The sequence below is a fragment of the Mustela putorius genome, unplaced genomic scaffold, assembly GCF_011764305.1.
Source record: "Mustela putorius furo isolate JIRA1106 unplaced genomic scaffold, ASM1176430v1.1 tig00000127_pilon_pilon_pilon, whole genome shotgun sequence".
Lineage (NCBI taxonomy): Eukaryota > Metazoa > Chordata > Mammalia > Carnivora > Mustelidae > Mustela > Mustela putorius.
The window spans coordinates 15872243-15894176 of NW_025421288.1; the positions used below are offsets into that span (position 1 = coordinate 15872243).

General features: G+C 52.7%; 2 protein-coding genes across 2 annotated transcripts; both read right to left on the reverse strand.

Moving 5' to 3' along the window:
• Positions 1-4397: 4397 nt before the first annotated feature.
• Positions 4398-15189, reverse strand: LOC123394870 (arginine/serine-rich protein 1-like). The gene is made up of 5 exons (XM_045089704.1): positions 15124-15189; positions 14346-14440; positions 10664-10813; positions 10065-10393; positions 4398-4561 (listed from the first exon to the last, which is right to left on the reverse strand). Exons 1-5 carry the CDS (start codon positions 15187-15189, stop codon positions 4398-4400), a joined length of 804 nt encoding a protein of 267 aa, XP_044945639.1.
• A 338-nt stretch (positions 15190-15527) lies between these two features.
• On the reverse strand, positions 15528-19754 carry LOC123394871 (foot protein 1 variant 1-like). The gene is made up of 4 exons (XM_045089711.1): positions 19747-19754; positions 18986-19183; positions 18378-18655; positions 15528-15658 (listed from the first exon to the last, which is right to left on the reverse strand). Exons 1-4 carry the CDS (start codon positions 19752-19754, stop codon positions 15528-15530), a joined length of 615 nt encoding a protein of 204 aa, XP_044945646.1.
• Between the last annotated feature and the right edge of the window lie 2180 nt (positions 19755-21934).

A 21934-nucleotide genomic window follows, 5' to 3' on the forward strand; every position in this document is an offset into this window, starting at 1 on the left:
TTCAGGAAAATCACAATATAGGTTTCACCAAACACTGAGAAAGAAACCCAAGGTCTGGGTTCAGAGCTTTAGATGTTCACTGGCAGCAAATGGGGACACAGCAGCTGGACTGGGAGCAGCAGGGTTTGCAGCAGCTGGACTGGGAGCAGCAGGGCTTGCAGCAGCTGGACTGGGAGCAGCAGGGGACACAGCAGCTGGACTGGGAACAGCAGGGGACACAGCAGCTGGACTGGGAGCAGCAGGGCTTGCAACAGCTGGACTGGGAGCAGCAGGGGACACAGCAGCTGGACTGGGAGCAGCAGGGCTTGCAGCAGCTGGACTGGGAGCAGCAGGGCTTGCAGCAGCTGGACTGGGAGCAACAGGGGACACAGCAGCTGGACTGGGAGCAGCAGGGTTTGCAGCAGCTGGACTGGGAGCAGCAGGGGACACAGCAGCTGGACTGGGAGCAGCAGGGTTTGCAGCAGCTGGACTGGGAGCAGCAGGGCTTGCAGCAGCTGGACTGGGAGCAGCAGGGGACACAGCAGCTGGACTGGGAACAGCAGGGGACACAGCAGCTGGACTGGGAGCAGCAGGGCTTGCAACAGCTGGACTGGGAGCAGCAGGGGACACAGCAGCTGGACTGGGAGCAGCAGGGCTTGCAGCAGCTGGACTGGGAGCAGCAGGGCTTGCAGCAGCTGGACTGGGAGCAACAGGGGACACAGCAGCTGGACTGGGAGCAGCAGGGTTTGCAGCAGCTGGACTGGGAGCAGCAGGGGACACAGCAGCTGGACTGGGAGCAGCAGGGTTTGCAGCAGCTGGACTGGGAGCAGCAGGGGACACAGCAGCTGGACTGGGAACAGCAGGGGACACAGCAGCTGGACTGGGAGCAGCAGGGCTTGCAACAGCTGGACTGGGAGCAGCAGGGGACACAGCAGCTGGACTGGGAGCAGCAGGGCTTGCAACAGCTGGACTGGGAGGAACCACATGAGCCACAGCTGGAGCAGGAACAGGCTGGCACACAGCAGCACACGGGCTTGCAGCAGCACACGGGCACACAGCAGCCGGAGCCGCAGCCCCCACAGCTGGAGCCACAGCCCCCGGAACAGCCACAGCAGCCCATGGTTCTGGTGGGTTGAGGGTGGAGCAGGTCAGAGGAGCAGGTGCAGAGGACAGTGCTCAGGTGTGGGGCCTCCTGGGCCAGGAGCCCTTTATACACCTGCCCAGGGTCAGGTGAGGTGCTGGACACACGGTCACTTCCTTGTTTCTATTCATGTTCTCTTCCCAGGGAAAATGTGTGTCCTTTTAAAATAACATAAATATTGCTTTATGCCTGTGACACACTTCCTCCTTACACAATGTTTCCCCCTAAACCTTCAAGGTCAGAGTCCTCTCTTCTCTAGTGAGCCTTTGGAAACGACGCAAGGTTGGTCGGCTCCCGCGCACCGCCCTTTGTGTCCTGGATAGGCTTCTCTCGCTCTTCCAGAAAGACTCGTTACAGAATTTTTAGTGGTTTCTTTGTTTTGTGGGAACATTTATAAACCTTGGGCTCTCCCGATTCCTGACCCAAACCGAGCATGATCAGAAGCTATGTTCTACACTACGTCTGGGAGCAGAAGCACCTGGGAGGTCTCTGCCCGTGTCCGTCATTTGGGAATCTGGGATTTTCTCAGGTTCCTGGGTCACCAGGTTTCCCTGGAGCGTGTCTTTGTCTGTGACCCCATGACAAGTCCTGTTTCTGTTCTTCTTGGAGTTCATTGTTCTCCAGTGTCCATGGCCTCCCAGCCCTGCCCGTCCCCGCTGCCGGGTTGTGGGTTCCTGGAGGAGTTCCCCTGCCTGCCCGTCACTGTCCCTGCTCCCTGCGCACCGGATGGCATCTCTCTGTCAGTCCTGAGTCTGAAAGGCTCGGGGGCTTCTCTTAGTTCTTCCTTATCCTAGTTTTCCCTTCTTTTTTCCAATTTTTTATAGTAAAATACATATAACATAGAATTTACCACCTTAAGCATTTGTAAAAGATTTTATTTGTTTTTTTGAGAGAAAGCGTGAGTGGGAGAGAAGCAGGGGGAGCAGCAGAGGGAGAGAGAGAAGCAGGTCCCCACTGAGCAGGGACCCCGACGCTGGCTCGATCCCAGGACCCCGGGATCATGACCTGAGCTGAAGGCAGACGCTTCACCCCCTGAGCCGCCCAGGCGCCCCCCATCGTAACCAGTTTTAAGTGCACGTTCAGTGACATTCACGCTGCACTCACCCGTCTCTACTGTCCATCTCCTCAACTCTTCATTTTGCAAAACTGAGACTCTGTCCCCCTGAGACACCGAGCCCATCCCTCCCCCGGCCCCGGCGCCCTCCGGCCACGGTCCGTCCCCGTGAATGTGTCTGCTCAATAGATCTCGTAGGAGTCACACAGCCAGGTTGTGTCCTCTGTGTCTGGCCCACTTTCACTCAGCGTCATGTACTCACATTTCCTCCACGTTGTAGCAGGCGTCAGGATTCCCTTCCTTGGCGCGGCTGAGTGACGGTCCCGTGAGGGCTGGACCACACTCGGCTCACCCTGTCTCCCGAGGACGGACCACGGGGTTGTGTCCGACCCTTTGTGGCTGGGAACGTGGCTCTTCGAGACCCGGCTTTCAGTCCTCCCAGGGACATGGCCGGAAGCGGGGCCGCCGGGGCCTACGGTGATTCCGTCTGTAACTTTCTGAGCAGCCACCACGCTGTTCCATGGAGGCTGCCCCGGTGGACATCCCCGCCGACCCCGCACGGCGTCCCCGTGTCCCCACCGCCTCGCTCACACGTGCCACTTTGTGTTTCTTGAAGAGCAGGTGTCCCACGGCGTGTGAGGTGCCCAGGTTTTCCCCCTTAAGGAACCAGAGAGGCTCCGGGGCCTCCTGCTCGGCTCCCAGCATTTTCTGGCCGCCCTGGACACAGTGAAACCCCAGTCCCCTCGTAAGGGATGCCTCTTGGGTGTTGTTCCTGCCCCTCCTTCCAAGCACTCGAAGATCCAGGAGAAGAGTGGGCAGGTGGTCGAAGCTCTGAATCGGGGGCTGCAGGGGACCCTTGTCTGTCCCCCGGCCCACAGAAACTTCTTAAGAATTTCTTAGCGGCTCTGCTCGTCCCTCTGGCCTCTGTCTGGGGCACTTTGGCCACTGAACCCCCGACAGGCACAAGAGCTGCCCTGGGGCTCTTTTCCCCTGGAGTTTAGTGAGTTTTTATTTTCTTGTGTCCCCGCCTCTTTGGCGGGTTCCCCACAACATCTCTGCTCTTGTAGTTTGAGTCATTTTAGTTGATGAGAGTGACGGTCTTTCATGCTGTCCTCCATGAGAATGAGTGTCACCTCCAGCCTCTCTCGGGGGAAATGATATCACAGAGAAAGAATACGGACATCCGAAAAAAGACAACTATTGAAAACACAGCATTTGCTACCAAAGAAGAGAAAAAAGCAACTGACCCCCACCCCCACCCCGGAGACGTGTAGTGCAGATGAGGCACGGTCCCTGCTGGTTGCCGTCGGGCTGGAGTCGTTGGCGACCGTGCCTGACTGACCGCCTGACCGGCCCAGGACTGATTTCTTTAAAGAGGAATTGATTCTTAAAGGGTCAGGGTATGGATGGAGCCCCGAGGCGAGACACGGAACGGGAAGGAGTATCCAGACAAAGCAGTCTTCACCTCATTCATAAGAACACAAGCGACCCAGCGGAGAACGGACGAAATATTGACACAGACACGGCCCCGGAGAGGACGTGTGCATGGATAACGCCCCGGGAAGGAGGCCGGACCGCGCTGGCCTTTTTGGAATTGAAAACGGAAGCAAGACACCGTCTCGCACCCAGCAGCGCGGCCGCGGTCCGGGAGACGGGCAGGAGCAGGTGCGGGCAGCTCACGGAGACAGGCCGGGCTGCACGCCGCTGGCCGGAGTGTCCGTGGGGCAGCCGACGTGGACGACGAGTTTTATGAATTCTCGAAGAGTCAAACATGCATTTACCGTGAGACTCACGCGTTGCAGAGCGAGGAACCTTCCCAGAAGGAAACACACAACCACACCAGGGTCTGCGCACGAGCGTTCACTAACCAAAGAGCCCAAGAGCAGGAGCGACGCAACCGTCGCCTGTCGCCCGCGGGGGAACAGGTTGTCCTGTCCCCACACAGCAGCAAGCCCCGCGGGCCGTGGGGAGCGCGGCAGCAGGCCGGCACCGCAGACCCCCGGTTCGGCAAAGGAAGCTGGACGCAGTGAGCACCTAACGTCCTGCTTCCGGAAATCGCCCCCGGGGGGCGGCTGCCCAGACCCGGGGGGTCTCTCACTGTCCTGGGCCGGTGGCGGGAAGAGGAGCCAAGCACAGGAGCGTCCGGGATCTCACGGCGGGGAGGAGACGGTCCCCAGACTGAACCGTGGGGACACTTCGCCACCTTCGCCCATATAATCAATGTCACTGATTTGTGCACGACGTTGTTCCGGAATGCCGGCACTGAGTGTGCCGCGACGTGGGCAGCTGGAAGCAGAGGGAGCCGGTGCCGTCGCCGCTGTCTGCCTGGAGGCGCGTCCGGCCGCAGCTGCGGAAAGGGGTCCGCGGGGCCCGGGGTCGGAGCTGAGCTGTGGAGGCAGAACCGGTGCTGCGAGAGGTTAGGACAGCTGGGAGGCGTGGGGACGCAGCCCGCGGGAAGCTCGGAGACCTTCCGAGACGAAGAAGACGCTCGCGGGAGAGAAGTGCCTGGGATTCCGCGGACGCAAGACGCTGCAGAAGCGACATCTCCCCGCGCGCTCCTGGGACAGCAGGGGTGGCGGGCACTGCCCGGAGGGGACACAAGGGAGCTTGTCCCCTACAGAGAGAGCGACCCCTCCCTGCCTCACAGACTAACCTTTAAGGGCAAAGGCCATGTGGTTGGGCCTGGTCACTCACAGGCGGCCAATGAGACTGTAACACAGAGAAAGCTGCACAGTCATGCTAGGTCACACACGGGGGCCAATTGAACTACAATTTACCCTAGTAGACATTTGCACTGGCCTATCACCTTGGTCCGAACTGGCACCCAAAAGGAGGGACCCACACTCCTTGGTAGCTAGGGAGACAGTATGCGCCCCCATGACTGGATACCTCTCCACCTGGCCTGACACACCCTTGTGTTTGGGCTTTGTTACCTGGGACTGGTTTCCCGGGCTTGCTTTTAAGTAAGTAAGTCCCTGATAGGGGGCAGGGTCAGTTTTCGTTCTACTGCGTAAACTACAAAATCACTGTTTAACCCAAGATGGAATCCCTCTGGCTAAATAGGCCCTTATAGGAAGAGTGAATGGAAAAAGTCCTCTCGTCGGCGTAGAGGGAGATCCCGCCGAGCCGAGGTGGGATTCAGCGTCTGTGTTTGTCGGAGTGGTGGACACGGCTCCTTCCGCAGGAGACGACCGTCCTCAGAAGGGATCCAGCGTGTGATCTCTGTGCCCACCCAAGCCCCAGCGCACGAGTCAAGTCCACAGAGAGGCAAGTGAGGCGAAAGCAACCTGTGCTCCCGACGTGTTCCGTAGGACGAAAGGCGAAGCAGAACGCATCTGGGGCCGGAGACAGTGTGGCTCAGCGCAGGGGCACGAGCTCTCTGTCTCTGGGCTCCGGGTCCCGGATGCCACAGCTTTGGTTTAGCCCAGGGACGAACACAAGGGGAGCTCCTCAACCTGATACAGGGCAGCGACCGGACCCACCGCTGACACCACACTTCATGGACTTGCATACTGAAAACTGCGAAACACCATTGAGAGACATCGAAGACCAAGGTAAGCAGAAAGGCACCCGCATCCACATACCGGGAGATGTAACATTGTTGAAACGACAATCTTCCTCAACCGGATTGGCGGACCGAACGCAACCCCTACCAAAATCCCAGTTGCTTTTTGCAGAAACTGACAATCTGATCCTACAACTGATGAAAATTCAAGGAATTTCAGATAATCAAAACAGTCCTGGAAAAAAAAAAGGTGGGGAGGTCATCGCTCCCAGTTTCGAAGTGTGCTTCAGGGTGGCGCTAGCTGGGGTGCTGCGTTGCTGCCCTGAGGACAAACGCACGGACCAGTGCAATGGAACTGAGAGTGCAGAGATGGTGAGTTACGTCCCACGGATCGTCCACAAACGTCCCAGAACACTCCGTGGAGCCTCTTGTTCACAGATGGCACTGACACAACGAGATACCCACCGTCACGGGGAGGAAGTTGGATCTTCACCTCCCATCCTATATAAAAGCAGCAACAACCACAACAAACCCTCTACCTGGATCAAGTACTTAATCATAAAAGTTGAAACTATACACCACAGGGGCCCCTGGGGGCTCCGTCACTTAAGCCTCTGCCTTTAGCTCAGGTCATGATCTCTGGGTCCTGGAATCGAGCCCCGAGTCAGGCTCCCTGCTCAGTGGGGAGCTTGCTTCTCTCTCTCCCTCCCTCTGCTCATGCTTTCTCTCTCTCTCTCTCTCAAATAAATAAATAAATAAAATTTTTAAAAACTATAAACCACAAGACTCTCAGAAGAAAACATAAGCTAGGTCCTTGCGACCTTAGATCAGGCAATGGCTCTGAGATGTGACATCAAAAGCACAAGAAAAAAAAAATCAGATAAATTTGACTCCATCAAAATTTAAAATCTTGTGATTCAAAGAACACTGTCAAAAAAATGAAAAGACAGCCTACAGAGGGGAGAAAATATTTGCAAATCACACATTTCTCAACTGGCTTATATTTAGAATACACAAAACTCTTACTACTCTAAAAACCTGTTTTTAAGACAAATAATCCAATTAAAAATTTAGTAAAGGTTTTGAATAGGCATTTTTCCAGGAAGACACACAAATAGATAATAAGCCAATAAAAAATGCTGAACATTATTAGGAAGCAGGATGTGCCGGTCAGAACCCAGGGAGGTCCCACTCACACTGCCTTGGACGGCAATGATCAAAAAGTCAGAAATAACGAATGTTGGTGAGGGTGCGGAGAAACTGGAACTCTTGCGGCAGCTCCGCAAATGTTACACAGAGTTACCATAGGACTCAGAAGTTCCACTGCTAGACATCCCCAAGAGATCTGAAAACCGAAGTCACGCAAAAACTCGCGCAGTAATGTTCATAGCGGCACGGCTCCCAGCTGCCACAAAGCGGAAATGCCCACATGCCTACCAACGGAGGCGTGGATCAACAGAATGGGGTATAGCCCACGACGGAATATTACTTAGCCCTAAAGAGCTACAAAGTTCTGATCCATGCTATAACATAAACTCAAAGAAACTATGCCGAGGGAAAGAAGACAGACACAAAAGGCCACATATAACCCCATTTATGTGAAATGTCCAAAGTAGGTGAATCCACAAAGCCAGGAGGAAGGTTAGCATTCTGGGGGGACTGGGTGGGAATGGAGGAGTGGAGGCTACCTGCTAACATTCGGGGTTTCTTTGGGGGTGATGAAAATGTCTGGAAGGAGATGGGAGTAGTAGCTGTATTACTTTGTGAATCTACTAAAAACCACTGAATCGTATACACTAAACGGTTACTTTGTCATATATGAATTATATCTCAATTTTAAAATCCATGTCCTATGACTTTGTTTTGGAATAACCCGTATAGTAAACATACCAAATCACCCCGCGGTTTCCACGGAAGGTGTGTAGTTAAGTCACTGACTTCAGACTTTGAAGGTAAAAATTGTAAGTAACCGTAAGTAAATTTAAAGGCAGTACTGACATATTTAGAATAAGTTGGTGTTTACTATATTCAAAGGCTATATTTATCTGGCCCATATACATTACACAGTAAAAGAGTCTTCAATTTTTAGGGGATTTTAAAGTGTCTTACAGAGGGAAACCCCTTCAGTCGGACATGTAGGGAGTTTGGAAGTGGTCACTTTCAACCTCACAAGAAAACGTTGACCTGAAAACCAACACCCTGCGACAGACCCACCGGAGAACAGAGGTCCCTGGGCACACGGCTGCCACTAGTACCTGGAGAGACAGGGAATCACGACTTATGGAAGCAGAGACTCTGTGGGAACCAGTGCCACAGTGCTGACGTGTCCGAGAGCTATGAACTCCACGTGGACACAACCAAGATTCCCTCGTGCTTTTGGCCAGAGAGGATTGGAGTAGACACTTTGAAACATGCCAGAGAACTCTGTTCTCCATGCGGTCTGCCCTCAGGATAAATCATTTTACCAAGCCTAACCTTGCTGGGGTTTTCTCAGAGCCCAAGGGATCTGGAGGGAGGGAAGGGCCCAGCTCCAGCCCCAGTCCTCACAACCAGCTGGCTGGGAGGAGGAGCAACTCAGACACATGTGTAAAGGTCACGGGCCTGCTCACTGAGAGACTCAGGACACTTCCCCCACACACACCTTATTAACACACCCCTATGGGCCTGTTTACCACAATTCCATCCACCTGGTACGTCACGTCTGGCTCTCAACACATAGTTACAAGGCAGACTAGAAGGCAAACAGCGTAGCGGGAAGACACAGAGCAAGCGCCCGAGTTGGACGCAGACATGACCGGGATTTTGAAATGAACAGAAAAGGAGGCTGGTCGTGCTGCAAGGAGACAGGCAAGAGCAAGCGGGCAGACGTGAGCTCCAGGAGGAAATCCTGAGAAAGAATCAGAGAAAAGCTGAGATCAAGTACCCCGAGACAGAAATGAAAATCCTTGATGGGCTCCTCAGTAGACCAGACACAATGCGGAAAGAATCCATGAACCCAGAGGCAGGTCAGTAGAAACCTCCCAAACTGGGGGCCCCTGGAGGGCTCGGTCTGTGAAGCGTCTGCCTTCGGCTCAGGTCATGATCCGGGTCCTGGGCGCGAGCCTCCTGTCGGGCTCCCTGCTCAGCGGGGCGCCTGCGTCCCCCTCGCTCTCCCTCTGCCCTTCCCACCGTGCTCAACGGCTCGCTCGCTCGCACTCTGCTCTCCCTTCCAAATAAATAAATAAAAATCTTTAAGAAAGAAAGAGAGAAAGAAAGAAAAGGAGAGAGAGAGAAAGTTCCCAAACTGAAAGAGAAGAAAAACGTCTGGGGACACGGAACAGAACATCCAAGAGCTGTGGAATTTCAAGACCTCGAGCAATCGAAACGCGCTCGCACGTGTTCCACCTGGAGCGGGACGGCGGGGAGGCCGGACGGAGCCGCCAGACGCCACCCCTGCGAAGAGAGTCGCCCTAGACACACAGGTCGCTTTTGCCACCACAGGCTTCCCCACTATTTTCACTACGAACCCACTAGCAAAATGTTTGTTTCCAAACCCCATGACCTTGTGCTCTGCTGGTGGAAAGGTCTTAGATCCAGAGGGAGAAATGCTCCCCCCTGGGACACACAGCCCTTCCCCTGGACTGAAGCTTCAGGTGGCCAGTCTGCCACTTTGGGCCCCTCATGCCTCGGAGTCAACAGGCAGCCGGGAGGCTTTGTACTGACTGCAGTGACCGATCCTGATTCCCAGGAAAACTCCGGCCGCTGCCCACACTGGGAGTACGGGAGAGGAGACCGCGCCCAGCAACGGAACTCAGAGGACAACTATGTTAGCGCAGCTCCAGAAGGGCTGCAAATGGCCCAGGCTCTGCACCAGGTCCCAGCCAGAACCCCGGGTGCCACCTGCTCCGAATCCCCACAGGCCCCTGCTGCCCCCAGGTGAGCAGGAGGGACACAGCCCTGCTCCCCACCGCCACGGTGGTTTCTGGCTTCCCCCGCTGCCCACACCCTGAGCCCACCCCTCCCACCTCTCACGTGCTGTTTAGGATTCTGTCAAGACTGTTTAGGCTCCACACAGAGTCAAGAGCTGTGTCGGGGTGACAACCAATAGGGCCCTGAGGCTCTGCTTCTGTCTCCCGACAAAACCCGAGACAGGAGCCTTGTCAGGGGATGGAAGCCATGTGCTGGGGATGTGCGGAACACAACAGGGGTGCTCGGGAATACCAGAACGTGTGCATTATTAAATTCTAAAAAATACTTGGAATTTTTCTGCTGGAAAGTGGCACAAACAGGAACCAGGAAGTGACTGTGTGTCCAGCACCTCACCTGACCCTGAGCAGGTGTATAAAGGGCCGCAGCCCAGAAGTCTCCACACCTGAGCACCTGTCCTCTGCACCTGCTCCTCTGACCTGATCCACCCTCAACCCACCAGAACCATGAGCTGCTGTGGCTGTTCCGGGGGCTGTGGCTCCGGCTGTGGGGGCTGTGGCTCCGGCTGTGGGGGCTGCGGCTCCAGCTGTGGGGGCTGCGGCTCCAGCTGTGGGGGCTGTGGCTCCGGCTGTGGGGGCTGCTGTGTGCCCGTGTGCTGCTGCAAGCCCGTGTGCTGCTGTGTGCCAGCCTGTTCCTGCTCCAGCTGTGGCTCCTGTGGGGGTTCCAAGGGGGGCTGTGGCTCGTGTGGGAGCTCCAAGGGGGGCTGTGGCTCCTGTGGCTGCTCCAAGGGGGGCTGTGGCTCCTGTGGGGGCTGCAAGGGGGGCTGTGGCTCCTGTGGCTGCTCCAAGGGGGGCTGTGGCTCCTGTGGGGGCTCCAAGGGTGGCTGTGGCTCCTGTGGGGGCTCCAAGGGGGGCTGTGGCTCCTGTGGCTGCTCCAAGGGGGGCTGTGGCTCCTGTGGGGGCTCCAAGGGTGGCTGTGGCTCTTGTGGGGGTTGCAAGGGGGGCTGTGGCTCTTGTGGGGGTTGCAAGGGGGGTTGTGGCTCTTGTGGAGGCTCCAAGGGTGGCTGTGGCTCCTGTGGCTGCTCCCAGTCCAGCTGTTGCAAACCCTGTTGCTGCTCTTCAGGCTGTGGGTCATCCTGCTGCCAGTCCAGCTGCTGTGTCCCCTGCTGCTCCCAGTCCAGCTGCTGCAAGCCCTGCTGCTCCCAGTCCAGCTGCTGTGTCCCCATTTGCTGTCAGCGCAAGATCTGATTGGTCAGCACACACCCCCGCTGGCTATAGATCCAGTGCCCTGGGCAGAACTCAGTACTCCATCTCAAACCCCTGAGTCACAGCCCTGGCCTGCTGTTTCCTGGAATCAGAAGCAGATGTGTTTGGGGCACGAACAGCCCACAACACCTGAGAGGGGCCTGTCTCCCTTGCCACCTGTCATCTTATCTGGGAAGGCTCTCAACAACTCCATCTCCCGGTCACCACAACCTACCAGGACATTCTGATGACTTCTCCTACCCCGGCCCCAGCCCCTGGGCGTCTCCCTGAGGAAAGCGCCTGGTGCTCTCATTCCCCGCATGTTGCGGTATGAAAATTCTGAGATTCTTGACCTTGTTGGACCTTTAAATAAACGTATCCGTTCCCCACAAGTCTTAGCGATAGTGTGATTCTTTCCTTCCTGCTTCTGTCAGTCTCCCACTTCCAACCTCTCCCTGGAGTGTTCCCCCCCTTTGGACTTTCTGGGTCCCAGCAGGGTACCCAATAACCCCCTCTTCCAGGGAACACGGTGTGCTCAGCACCCCTGCACGCACCACACAAGCGTCTGGGGCCCAGGAAAGAACATGCCTGACACCTGCTCAGAGCCGCTCCGGACTGTGGTGCTGGAGGACAGCAAAGGCCCGACAGCCACGAGGGCAACCAGACAGCACAGGGAGATAGGGACCAGCCAAGGCAGGAGTTGGGACAAGCCAACACTCTGGCGAGGTTTGGGGGTAGAATTTTGGACTGGGGAGTTGAGGGGAAGACAAGGCTGCCTCTTTGTTCCTGAGACAGGGAACCCAAAGTGACCTTCTGCATTGGTCTTAGACATCATTTTGCATAAATATCACAAGATAATATCAGTTGGTTTAATGGTTTGCTGTTTGTTCTAAAGGGATTTATATTTTCAAATCTTAATAAAACAAAATGGGAAATGCCACATTATCCATCTATCATGCCCTGAAATTGCTTGTGTCTTGGAGGCAAACAGACCATCTCCAGAAAAGCCATTCTCTAATCAGGGGAAGAGTGAGCTCTCCGCACAGAAACCCATTTCTCCCGAGATCTGAAAGTCTGAAGCCCTCAGACACCAGATGTGTGTGTGGATGTGTGCGTGTGCGTGCGTGTGCAAGTATGTGTAAGTGTGTATGTGACAGTGTGTGCAGGCTTGTGCGTGCGTGCAGGGGTGTGTGTGCGAGTGCGTGCATGTGTGCAACCATGTGCAAGTGTGTGTGGGTGTGCCTATGTGGCAAGCGTGTGCATGTCCACGTGTGCAAGTGTGTAAGGTTGCAAGCATGCCCTTTTTTCAAGAGCAGGAGCCGCCACTTCTACCATCAAAGTCTTGAGTGAACCTCTGCCCCACTCTGACCTTTATTTTCGGTACCGCGGTCTACTCTGGGGAAAGTAAAACCTTCCTGTCCCCCGGGGGACGTGGGGCTGGATGAAGAGCAGAGGAAGGCAGGGAAGGAAACCGGCAGTGGTGCTTGTCAGTCCGCCTTTGTGGGCACCAACAGAGAAACATGTCCCTGCTCTGACCCGCCCTGGATTCAGACTGGGGCCGGGGCACCTTCAAGTGGCAGGGGCGGCGAGGGTCACCAGAAGCACCATGGGTGAGGGTGGCCACTTCTGACCCGGGAGAGGCCAGGACAAGATAAACCTAAGTCATGACGCTCACGTGGCTTGTGAGCGGGAAAGCGAAGCACCTCGCTGTACTTCTCTCTATTTTCCTGCGACTCTAAAACTGTTCTAAAAAGTCTGTTAAAACTAGGGGCGCCTGGGGGGCTCAGTCAGTTAAGCCTCTGCTTCCAGCTCAGGTCGTGATCTCGGGGACCTGGGTTCAAGCCCCACCTCGGGCTCCCTGCTCAGCGGGGAGTGTGCTTCTGCCTCTCCTCCCCACTCATACTCTCTCTCACTTGCTTTGCTCGCTCACGTAAATAAATAAATAAATAGTTTTAAAAAATAATATATGGACTGATAAATCCAGGGTGAGAGGATCATTTGCCCCTTGGCTAGGCCTGTGTGGCTGTTAATGCAACATAAAATCACATGTAGCACGTGTGGCAGCCGCACCACACAGAGCCCCACCTTGAGTGTGCACAGAGCTCAACCACCCCAGGCATTTTTTCTACTAGCCAGGTCACCCCCTCTGTGATCTTGCAATGGTTTGGAATGAGAGAGCAGGGTTGGTTGCATACAGTCCTGTCACATCTTTTCCTACAATTCTATTTTTAACAAGTGGATTTGCACAGGAACATTGGAATGCAGTAGTTGGGGGATTTGGAGCAATGGGTGATTTTTGTTTCCAGAATGATCCCGTGTGTGATTGCTGCGATGTTACGGTGCAAGAGTCAAGAGCAGCAACCACAGTGGAAACAGACCCTGAGATGCAGAGTTGGTGGCGTGCCCGCACGGCGCCCCAACCCGTGGGCAATGCTGGCAAAGGCCGTACTCAGGCCTGAACGTGAGGGTGCAGAGCAGTGACAGTAATGAGAGAAGCTCCAGGACTGTGCAGGTGGAGTGAGCAAGAGTCCTGGGAGGGTCCGTCTGCAAACCAGGAAGGGGCCAGATGCTGCCTGTCGTGTTACCGGGAGTCTGGGAAGCTGGAGTGAGCAAGGGTAGCCAGTCAAATAGGGTCAGGCCAAGGGGGTGCCCCTGGCATCACAGTTGTAATACACGCGCTCAAGCACAAGGGTTAGGGTCAGGGTTAGGGCGTCCGCCATCTCCTGGACTGGGTGGCAGAGGACCAAACTGCACAAAGTGCCCACAGTTGGAAGGCTGGCTTGCCAGGACTTCCTGGGCACACGGTAGAGCCTGCACTGGCAAGCCTCTTTTGTGACGAGCCAGGTGGGACATGCCACAGGCTTCACAAGTCAGCAGGCCACTGAGGTGAGAACCAGCCACAGACTATGTAAATGAACAGGCAAGGCTGTTCTCCAGTAAACTTGACAGATGAAAATGGAAGGCTGTACTGCCAGCCCCCGCCCTAAGGGAAGGGGTCCAGGGGTCCAGGGAGAGGAGGACATTTCTCGGGGTCGATTAGGGATGACTTGTCTGCTCCTCTCCCCCACAAAACACTATCTGGTGAGGTCAGGAGGCCGAGTCCCTGTTGAGGGATGAAGAAATGTGTTAGTGAGGAGAGTCTCGGCATCCTTGCAAAGTTCTTTGTGGCTGTCCTCTTCTGGCCAGAGATATTTACCGTGGGGGTCGCCAAAGGCATCCCAGGCCCCCTCACGCCCTTGCGACTCCAGCTAGCCCTTAGCTGTCAGAGGCAAGTGCTCCACTCACCCCAGGAATCTGCAGGCAGGGACCGATGAGACCGAGTGTGCTTTGACCACAGGCATTTATAGCAGGAGCAGCTGATTGGGGCTGGACAGCCCACTGAGCTGCTACTTGATCTATATTAGCAGGAAAACTCTAGGTCCAGTGGCAAAAACACCACCCAAAGCACCATGATGGAGATTTTCAGCCTCTGGCCGCGTTCCTAAACCTGAGTCACATCACAGGTCTGGAGCCCACTGATCAGCAGCAAGGCCAGATCCCCCTGCAGGAGGGCCCTGCAGACAGCGACATGCATGGCTGTTCTCCTCGGCCCCTCTGGAGGGGTCCACAGCCTGGCCAGAGAAAGGGCAAGAGGGTCACCAGATACCAGCCTTAAATCAGTGCTGGTCCTCGGGGCCCCAAATACTATAGTGGTGCACTACTCAGAGTAAAGGCCCACGGAAGTCAGCAGAAGCATGTGTCGTGGCCTTGGGAAGCCTTAGAGTGGGTCTCGTGGGTCTGCGAACCATCCTGAGTCTGCGTGCCCACGGGGAATAGATAACAGGAAAACACTACTGACGGAATCTCCATACTGCTTTCCAGAACAAGAGTGTGGCAGCAAGATGAAAGCCAGCAGAACTACCCCAATACGTGCACGCACACACACACATACATGCACACACGCACACACACACACACATGCACATGCACATGTGCACAAACACAAAACCAAAGTCAGCATGGCTTCCCCAGGGGAATCCAGAGCTCAGAGCCTCCAGGACAGATCTGGAAGATGCAGGACCAATGATCCCAGCCCTCCCTCGTGGGCCTCTCCTGTCTGACCCATACAAAATCCGGATGGGTCTCAGACAAAGGCTGTGGGTTATTTGAACAAGTGTGTGGTGATGTCACTCACAGCTGCTTTTCTGGGCAGTACTGACCTGGTAGAGGTCTTCTCCTCCAGTCCCCACAGCGGAGATCATCAGGGCAGTAACACACTCCTGCTGTTTCCCTCAACACGAGACCACGCCTCCACCCTGATGTTCTCCATGACTGCTTCGATGGTCCACATGTCCAGGAACATGGCACTGCACTGCTCCATGATGGAACCATGTCAGCTGACTCAGCAGAAACACTTCACCCCCCAGGAGAAGCCCCACAGCCCCACAGTGGGACACAGGCATACTCGAGGACAGGCGCAGACCCTGTAACACGGGTGTGGCTCCTATGGATCCCATGGTTGAGGAAGCCTCAAAACATTCCTTCTGAAGCGGGGCAAGGTTGCCGTACCTTCTAAAACACACCATTTGCTGAGCCTTGTAGGATTTTCACATACATTTGGGCATGTCGAGTTCAACCATTAAGTAAACAACTTCCAGGTGTGAGCAGGCTCCCACCGACAGATTTTGCAGGAGAGCCAGGCTGTAACCCAACTGGCCGTTAGAGCCACGTGAGCACGTGCACCCACTGGCGCATGAAGGGTCCGTGGTGGGCAAACACTTTCTGGAGCCTGGCAGACCCCACGTAGCCGGTCCCCGATGCCAGAAGCAAGCCCAAGTTTTTACCCCCACCTCCAGCCACAGAGTGAAGGCACAGGGCTCAGCACAAGGGTGGGTGGGGCACTCCATGGTGTGACAGGTCAACCCCCATGGGAGGAAGCCCCATGTGGCTTCCATCTCTGTGTCAACGGCAGTCCTGCAGAAAGAATCAGGAATGACTGTTCAAAGAGGAAGACATCCCACAGAATGGGCCGCCTTGTCTACCTGCCTATGGGGAGGTCCTCTGAGGTGGGCGCCCTCCCCAGGGCACGTAGACGGGACGTGAGTGACTGCACACTCTGTGCCCATTTCTCACCACCGAGCTTCCAGTCGTGCAAACCTTCAGTGGCTTGTGATGGTGCAGCCATCCACCTCTGGTGCAGAGAGAGGCACAGGCCAGGCCCTGGGGTGTCTTCATCCATGGGGGCCATTGGGAAATCTGCTCGAGGCCCCACATGGAGGGCAGAAGCTAACCTGGAAGTCCTCCCGTGCGAGCCACAGTCCAAAGGGACAGCAGAGGGGGCCCAGGAGATGTCTGCAGTGTGGGTCAGAGGGAGTGAGGGGAGCCACCAGCCAGCGTGCAGGACAGAAAGCACACCTTGGGATTCACAGGCACACGTTATTGAACAGGGACAGCTCACATTCACCAGGACAAGGGCTCGGATAATTCTTATCTGGTTGGTGAAGAACCTGTACTTCAGGAGCTCAACAGCGCACCGGACGTGAGATGACAGACCATGAGATCTGTCTGTTTTTAAAGAATTCCATGGGATCAACCAAGATCTTAGTGGTCTTGGGCCTGGGGTTATGGGTGATTTGTTTCCTTCTTGAATTCTCTACTTGTATTTAACTAAGACCACATTGTTCTTTCAGTACAATACGTAACACAGTCTTGGTTTCAAGTGTGCGGCACAACGGGTCTGTGTTTGTACCTGTTGTGATGTGATCGTAGCGTGACCAACACCCATCACCACTCACGGTCACAGGGCTGTTTCTCATGGTGGGAGCGTTCAAGAAGTCCTCTCAGCAGTGTTCAAATAGGCAGCACAGTCTTGCTGGGGCACCTGGGCGGCTCCATGGGGTGGACATCCCATTCTTGGTTTGGCTCAGGTCATGATCTCAGGATGGTGGGACTGAACCCCATGTCGGGCTCCATGCTCAGCTGGGAGTCTTCTGGAGATTCCCCCACTCTCACTCTCTCTCTTTCTCCAAAACAAACCAAAAAGCCAAACATGTGACACAGTTGGCTGTTGGCTGTTGACTCCGGCGGCCATGCTGTCCGCCACATGCACAGGACTTACCTATTTCACAACTGAAGTTGGTACCTTTTGCCCCTTCACCCATCTTGCCCACTCCCAAGCCCCACCTGGGCAACCACCAGTCTCTTCGCTGTGTCTGTGGACTTGTTCTTGGAATGTTGTTGTTTTTAAGTCCCACATGTATGTGAGATCACATGGTGTTTTACTCCCACTATCTCATTTCACTGAGCATGATGGTCACAGGGTCCATCCCTGATGCTGAAAATGGCAAGATATCCTTCTTTTCATGGCTGAGTAATATTCCATTGTTGATGTACACCACATCCTCTCTACCCGTTCATCTTCAGCAGACACGGGCTGCTTCCATATCTTCGCTGTTGTCAATAGTGCTCCAATGGACATGGGGGTGCAGGGATCTTTTCAAGTTAGTGTTTTCATTTCATTTGGATAAAGACCCAGAAGTGGAATTACTGGATCATATGGTAATTCTATTCTTAATTTTTTGAGGAACCTCCATACTCTTTTCCACAGAGGCTGCACCAACTTCCATTGCCACCAATAGGACACGAGGGTTCCCTTTCTCTGCATCCTTACCAACACCTGCTGTTTTTTGTCTTTTTGATTCTAGGTATTCTGATAGGTGTGGGGTGATACCTGACTGTGGTTTTGATTTGTATTTCCCTGATGGTCAGCGATGTTGAACATCTTTTCATGTGTCTCTTGATAATTGTAGGTCTTCTTTGGAAAATTGCACATTTCTGAATCAGATTGTTCTTTACTGAGTTGTATAAGTTCTTTATATATTTCAATATTAATCCCTTATCGGATAAGCAATTTGCAAATATTTTCTCCCATTCAGTATGTTTCATTTTCATTTTGTGGATGGTTTCCTTGGCTGTATAAAAGCTTTTCAGTTTGATACAATCCCACTTGTTTATTTTTGCTTCCGTTGCCTTTGCAAAGACCTCATTTTTATTTATTTACTTATTTTTAAAATAATGTCTACACCCAACATGGGGTTCCAACTCATGATCCCAAGATCAAGAGTTACTCTACTAACTGAGCCAGGCATGTGTCTCTGCAAAGATCTCATTTTTAAAAATGAAATATTAAAATTAAATATGGGAACAGTTTGGGTACCAAAAACTACAGCAAAGGTGAGAAAGAGCCTGGAATCCATCAGTTACATGTTGCTACAAGATAACTAGAAGCATCATAAATCCTGGAATTGTTTCTTTTTACAGGAAATAAACAAGATGAGGTCAAAGACAAATTTAGACACTTAGGAAGGCATCTGTTGGTTGAAAGCCAACAGAGGGCCATGGATTCCTGAAGTACAAAAAAAGACATCACTCCAGAAAAATAGCACAAGCAGAAACGAGGAAGTGGCCGTGTGCCCAGCATCTCAGCTGACCCTGAGCAGGTGTATAAAGGGCTCCCAGCCCAGAAGGCTCCACACCTGAACACCTGTCCTCTGCACCTGCTCCTTTGACCTGATCCACCCTCAACCCACAAGAACCATGAGCTGCTGTGGCTGTTCTGGGGGCTGCGGCTCCGGCTGTGGGGGCTGTGGCTCCAGCTGTGGGGGCTGTGGCTCCAGCTGCTGTGTGCCCGTCTGCTGCTGCAAGCCCGTGTGCTGCTGTGTGCCAGCCTGTTCCTGCTCCAGCTGTGGCTCCTGTGGGGGTTCCAAGGGGGGCTGTGGCTCGTGTGGGAGCTCCAAGGGGGGCTGTGGCTCCTGTGGCTGCTCCAAGGGGGGCTGTGGCTCCTGTGGGGGCTGCAAGGGGGGCTGTGGCTCCTGTGGGGGCTGCAAGGGGGGCTGTGGCTCCTGTGGGGGCTCCAAGGGTGGCTGTGGCTCCTGTGGCTGCTCCCAGTCCAGCTGCTGCAAGCCTTGCTGCTCCCAGTCCAGCTGCTGCAAGCCCTGCTGCTCCCAGTCCAGCTGCTGCAAACCCTGCTGCTCCCAGTCCAGCTGCTGCAAACCCTGCTGCTCCCAGTCCAGCTGTTGCAAGCCCTGCTGCTCCCAGTCCAGCTGCTGCAAGCCCTGCTGCTCCCAGTCCAGCTGTTGCAAACCCTGCTGCTCCCAGTCCAGCTGCTGCAAACCCTGCTGCTCCCAGTCCAGCTGCTGTGTCCCCTGCTGCTCCCAGTCCAGCTGCTGCAAGCCCTGCTGCTCCCAGTCCAGCTGCTGCAAGCCCTGCTGCTCCCAGTCCAGCTGCTGTGTCCCCTGCTGCTCCCAGTCCAGCTGCTGCAAACCCTGCTGCTCCCAGTCCAGCTGCTGCGTCCCCATTTGCTGCCAGTGCAAGATCTGAGGCTATGTCCATGGACCTCAAGTGGCCCCCACAGATCTGGGATCTCTAGGAAATGACCAGCTCTCCATACCAAAGCCACTAATTGCAGATCTAAATCCATCTTTTCCAGAATTGGCAGCCCAAATCTCCAGTCCCAGTGGGGTTGCTCCCCAGATAATGAAAGAGAAGTGCATCTAGTCTTACCTTTTGTCCTACTCTAAATCCCCTGCCTCATTTGCCTTGGAGAAAAGTACTTTCCTCCCCCCTCAACAATTACAGTCCCCTCAAGACAGATCCACAGAGTCATTACCCTCTGCGCCACACGTGGGACTTGGCTGAGCCTGGAAATACCACCAGGTCAGTGGCTGGAGTCCAGGCTTGGGAGGTACGCCCTGTTCTCCCCTGCCCCACACGTCACCAGGCTCAGCTGTGCACCTCCTTCTGACTCCCCTGTGCTTCTTTCACCTAGGAAGGTCCAGAGTGGACCTTGTGACCTCACTAAATAAACACATTTCTAGCTCAAGCACTCTCTGTCTCCATGATGCCTCTTTAATAGATATTCCAGTGACAAATTAAACACCTGCGCATCGCCGATGAGAGTAGAAACAGGTGCAATTATTTTTTCTGAAGACGACTTGGCAATATTTACACCAATTTCACTATTGCTAGTATTATTTTACTTGCTTTGGGAACATTATTCAATGTAATTATCAAAGAGAATGAAATGCAAAATGTAACAATTGAAAAGAAAAAGCAAAATGATCATTATTTACAGATGGTTCCATTGTACAACTGGAAAAAAATATAAACAAGTCAAATGAATAATACTCAAAATGGAAGTATTTGGATAGAGGGCCAGGCGTGTAATTAACATGTGATATTAATGTCTCTCTATTCGCATATAACAGACAGAAATATGATAAAAGGAAGCCCACCCTCTACATAGGAGGCTTGTAAGAAACACTTTTAAAAGAAAAGCTGCACTTCTGGTGCTAAAAACTGAAACTGTCCAGATGGCCACTAATAGCAGGAAAGAATGTTTATTTGTGACATAGTCACTCAGTGAGCCACTTCGTGTCAATGAGAACCCTACAGACACAGTGTTGAGAAAAGGAAGCCAGACAGGGGCACCTGGGGCTCAATTGGTTAAATGTCTGCCTTCGGCTCAGGTCATGATCCCAGGGTCCTGGGGTTGAGCTCTGGATCAAGCTCCCTGCTCTGCGGGGAGTCTGCTTCTCCCTCTGCCCCACCACTCACACTCACTCACTCTCTCCCTCATATATAAAATGTTAAAAACAAGAAGAAGCCAGACAAAGGGATATATATTTTATGACTACTTCTATATGAAGCACACATGCTAAAACAACAACAAAAAACGCTTATCTATTTCACCAAAGGTCAGGATAGGGGTCCCTTTAGTGGGAAAGTGGCTGGGAGAGCAACACAGAGCGTTTCTATGGTCTGGTGATGAGCTATTTCTAAATCTGAGTACTGGTCACATGTGTATCCCATTGGTGGAAATTCAGCATGCTGCCTTACGTTCATTTTTCTCCATGAATTTGTATTTCAGTAAAATTTTTCATGAAAGTCTTTAAAAATCTATGTGAAGAAAGCTGGAATATACTGAGACACAAACAAAAGAATAGATAATTCTTATTTTAATAGGAAGTTTTAATATTTTAATCAAGTCAATTCTCCCTAAATTAATCTAGACATTTGATCTGAATAAATATACCAAGAAAGTATTTTAAGTAGCTTTGCTGGTTGTAACATTTATACAGAAAACAATAGCCATGAAAATGCTAAAAAGGAAGTGGGCCAGATATCAAAACTTACTACAGAGTATGATAATTCAAACAACCTAACATAAACACATGAAAATCCAGTAGATAAATATAAAAGAAAAGAGATACCAGAAACAGAACCAAACATGCATGAAATACCTACATGAAAAAGATAGCATTTTAAATTCATAAGAAAAAATATTGTTCCATATATGGTGTTAAAACAATTATGTAGGATCTAAGAAAATTAAAATTGGGTGATTACCTCACCTCTTAATCCAAAAATAAATTCCATACAGAGTATGGGATAAAGACATAAACAGAAGTAGAAATAAAAATAAAAATAATTAAAAGTAAATAGGAATTTTTTAAGTAACATTATAAGAGAATAGTTCTTTCTAAGCATGACACAAAATTCAGCTGTCCACTAAAGAAATGAGTGATAAAATTTGGTATAAAAGAAAAATAAACGAAAATACCTGCATGGCAAAAGGAAAAATTTCTAACAATGTCAACAGATAATTAACAAAGAACAATCTGATGTCTGAGGTGCTGGCATCTGTCTTGTCTGACACACAGAACTGACTAGAATAGTGGCTTTGTTTAGAAGCCACTCAAAAAAAAAAAAAAAAGCCACTGCAAGCATACACGATCACATGACACATTAAAGCCACAGTTCCAGAGCAGATGCCAGGGGGGTTCCAAAGATTACAGGCTTCTGAGAAACAGGGACAAAATGTTTAGAGATTTTGGGATGACTGAGAGCACACACACACAAACTCCAAGAAGACACACATCCTCAGAAAAGGTTTGAGAGGTTCCAGAACCTCTAGCTAGGCTAATCAGTGAACGTCACCACCCACTGTACAAAGCCAGTCAGTAAGACTGGGAGGGGCCATTGGTTATTTAAATAACGAAGTCTCAATGACAACAATAAAAATGCAAATCATACAAAGAAACAGGGATACATGGGACAACCAAATG

Excerpts from the sequence above, each read along its gene's own strand:
- LOC123394870 (XM_045089704.1), bottom strand. The coding sequence starts at position 15,189 with ATGGAGCAGTGCAGTGCCATGTTCCTGGACATGTGGACCATCGAAGCA. Across the intron at positions 10,814-14,345 it reads TCTGGCCTTGCTGCTGATCA|CAAATGGGGACACAGCAGCT; the intron begins GTGGGCTCCAGA and ends TTGCGCTGACAG. Across the intron at positions 10,394-10,663 it reads AACAGCTGGACTGGGAGCAG|CCACAGGAGCCACAGCCCCC; the intron begins CCACAGGAGCCA and ends CCCTTGCAGCCC.
- LOC123394871 (XM_045089711.1), bottom strand. Across the intron at positions 18,656-18,985 it reads AGCAGCTGGACTGGGAGCAG|CCACAGGAGCCACAGCCCCC; the intron begins CAGGGTTTGCAG and ends CCCTTGCAGCCC. Across the intron at positions 15,659-18,377 it reads GTGGGTTGAGGGTGGATCAG|GTGGGGGTAAAAACTTGGGC; the intron begins GTCAAAGGAGCA and ends CTGTGGCTGGAG.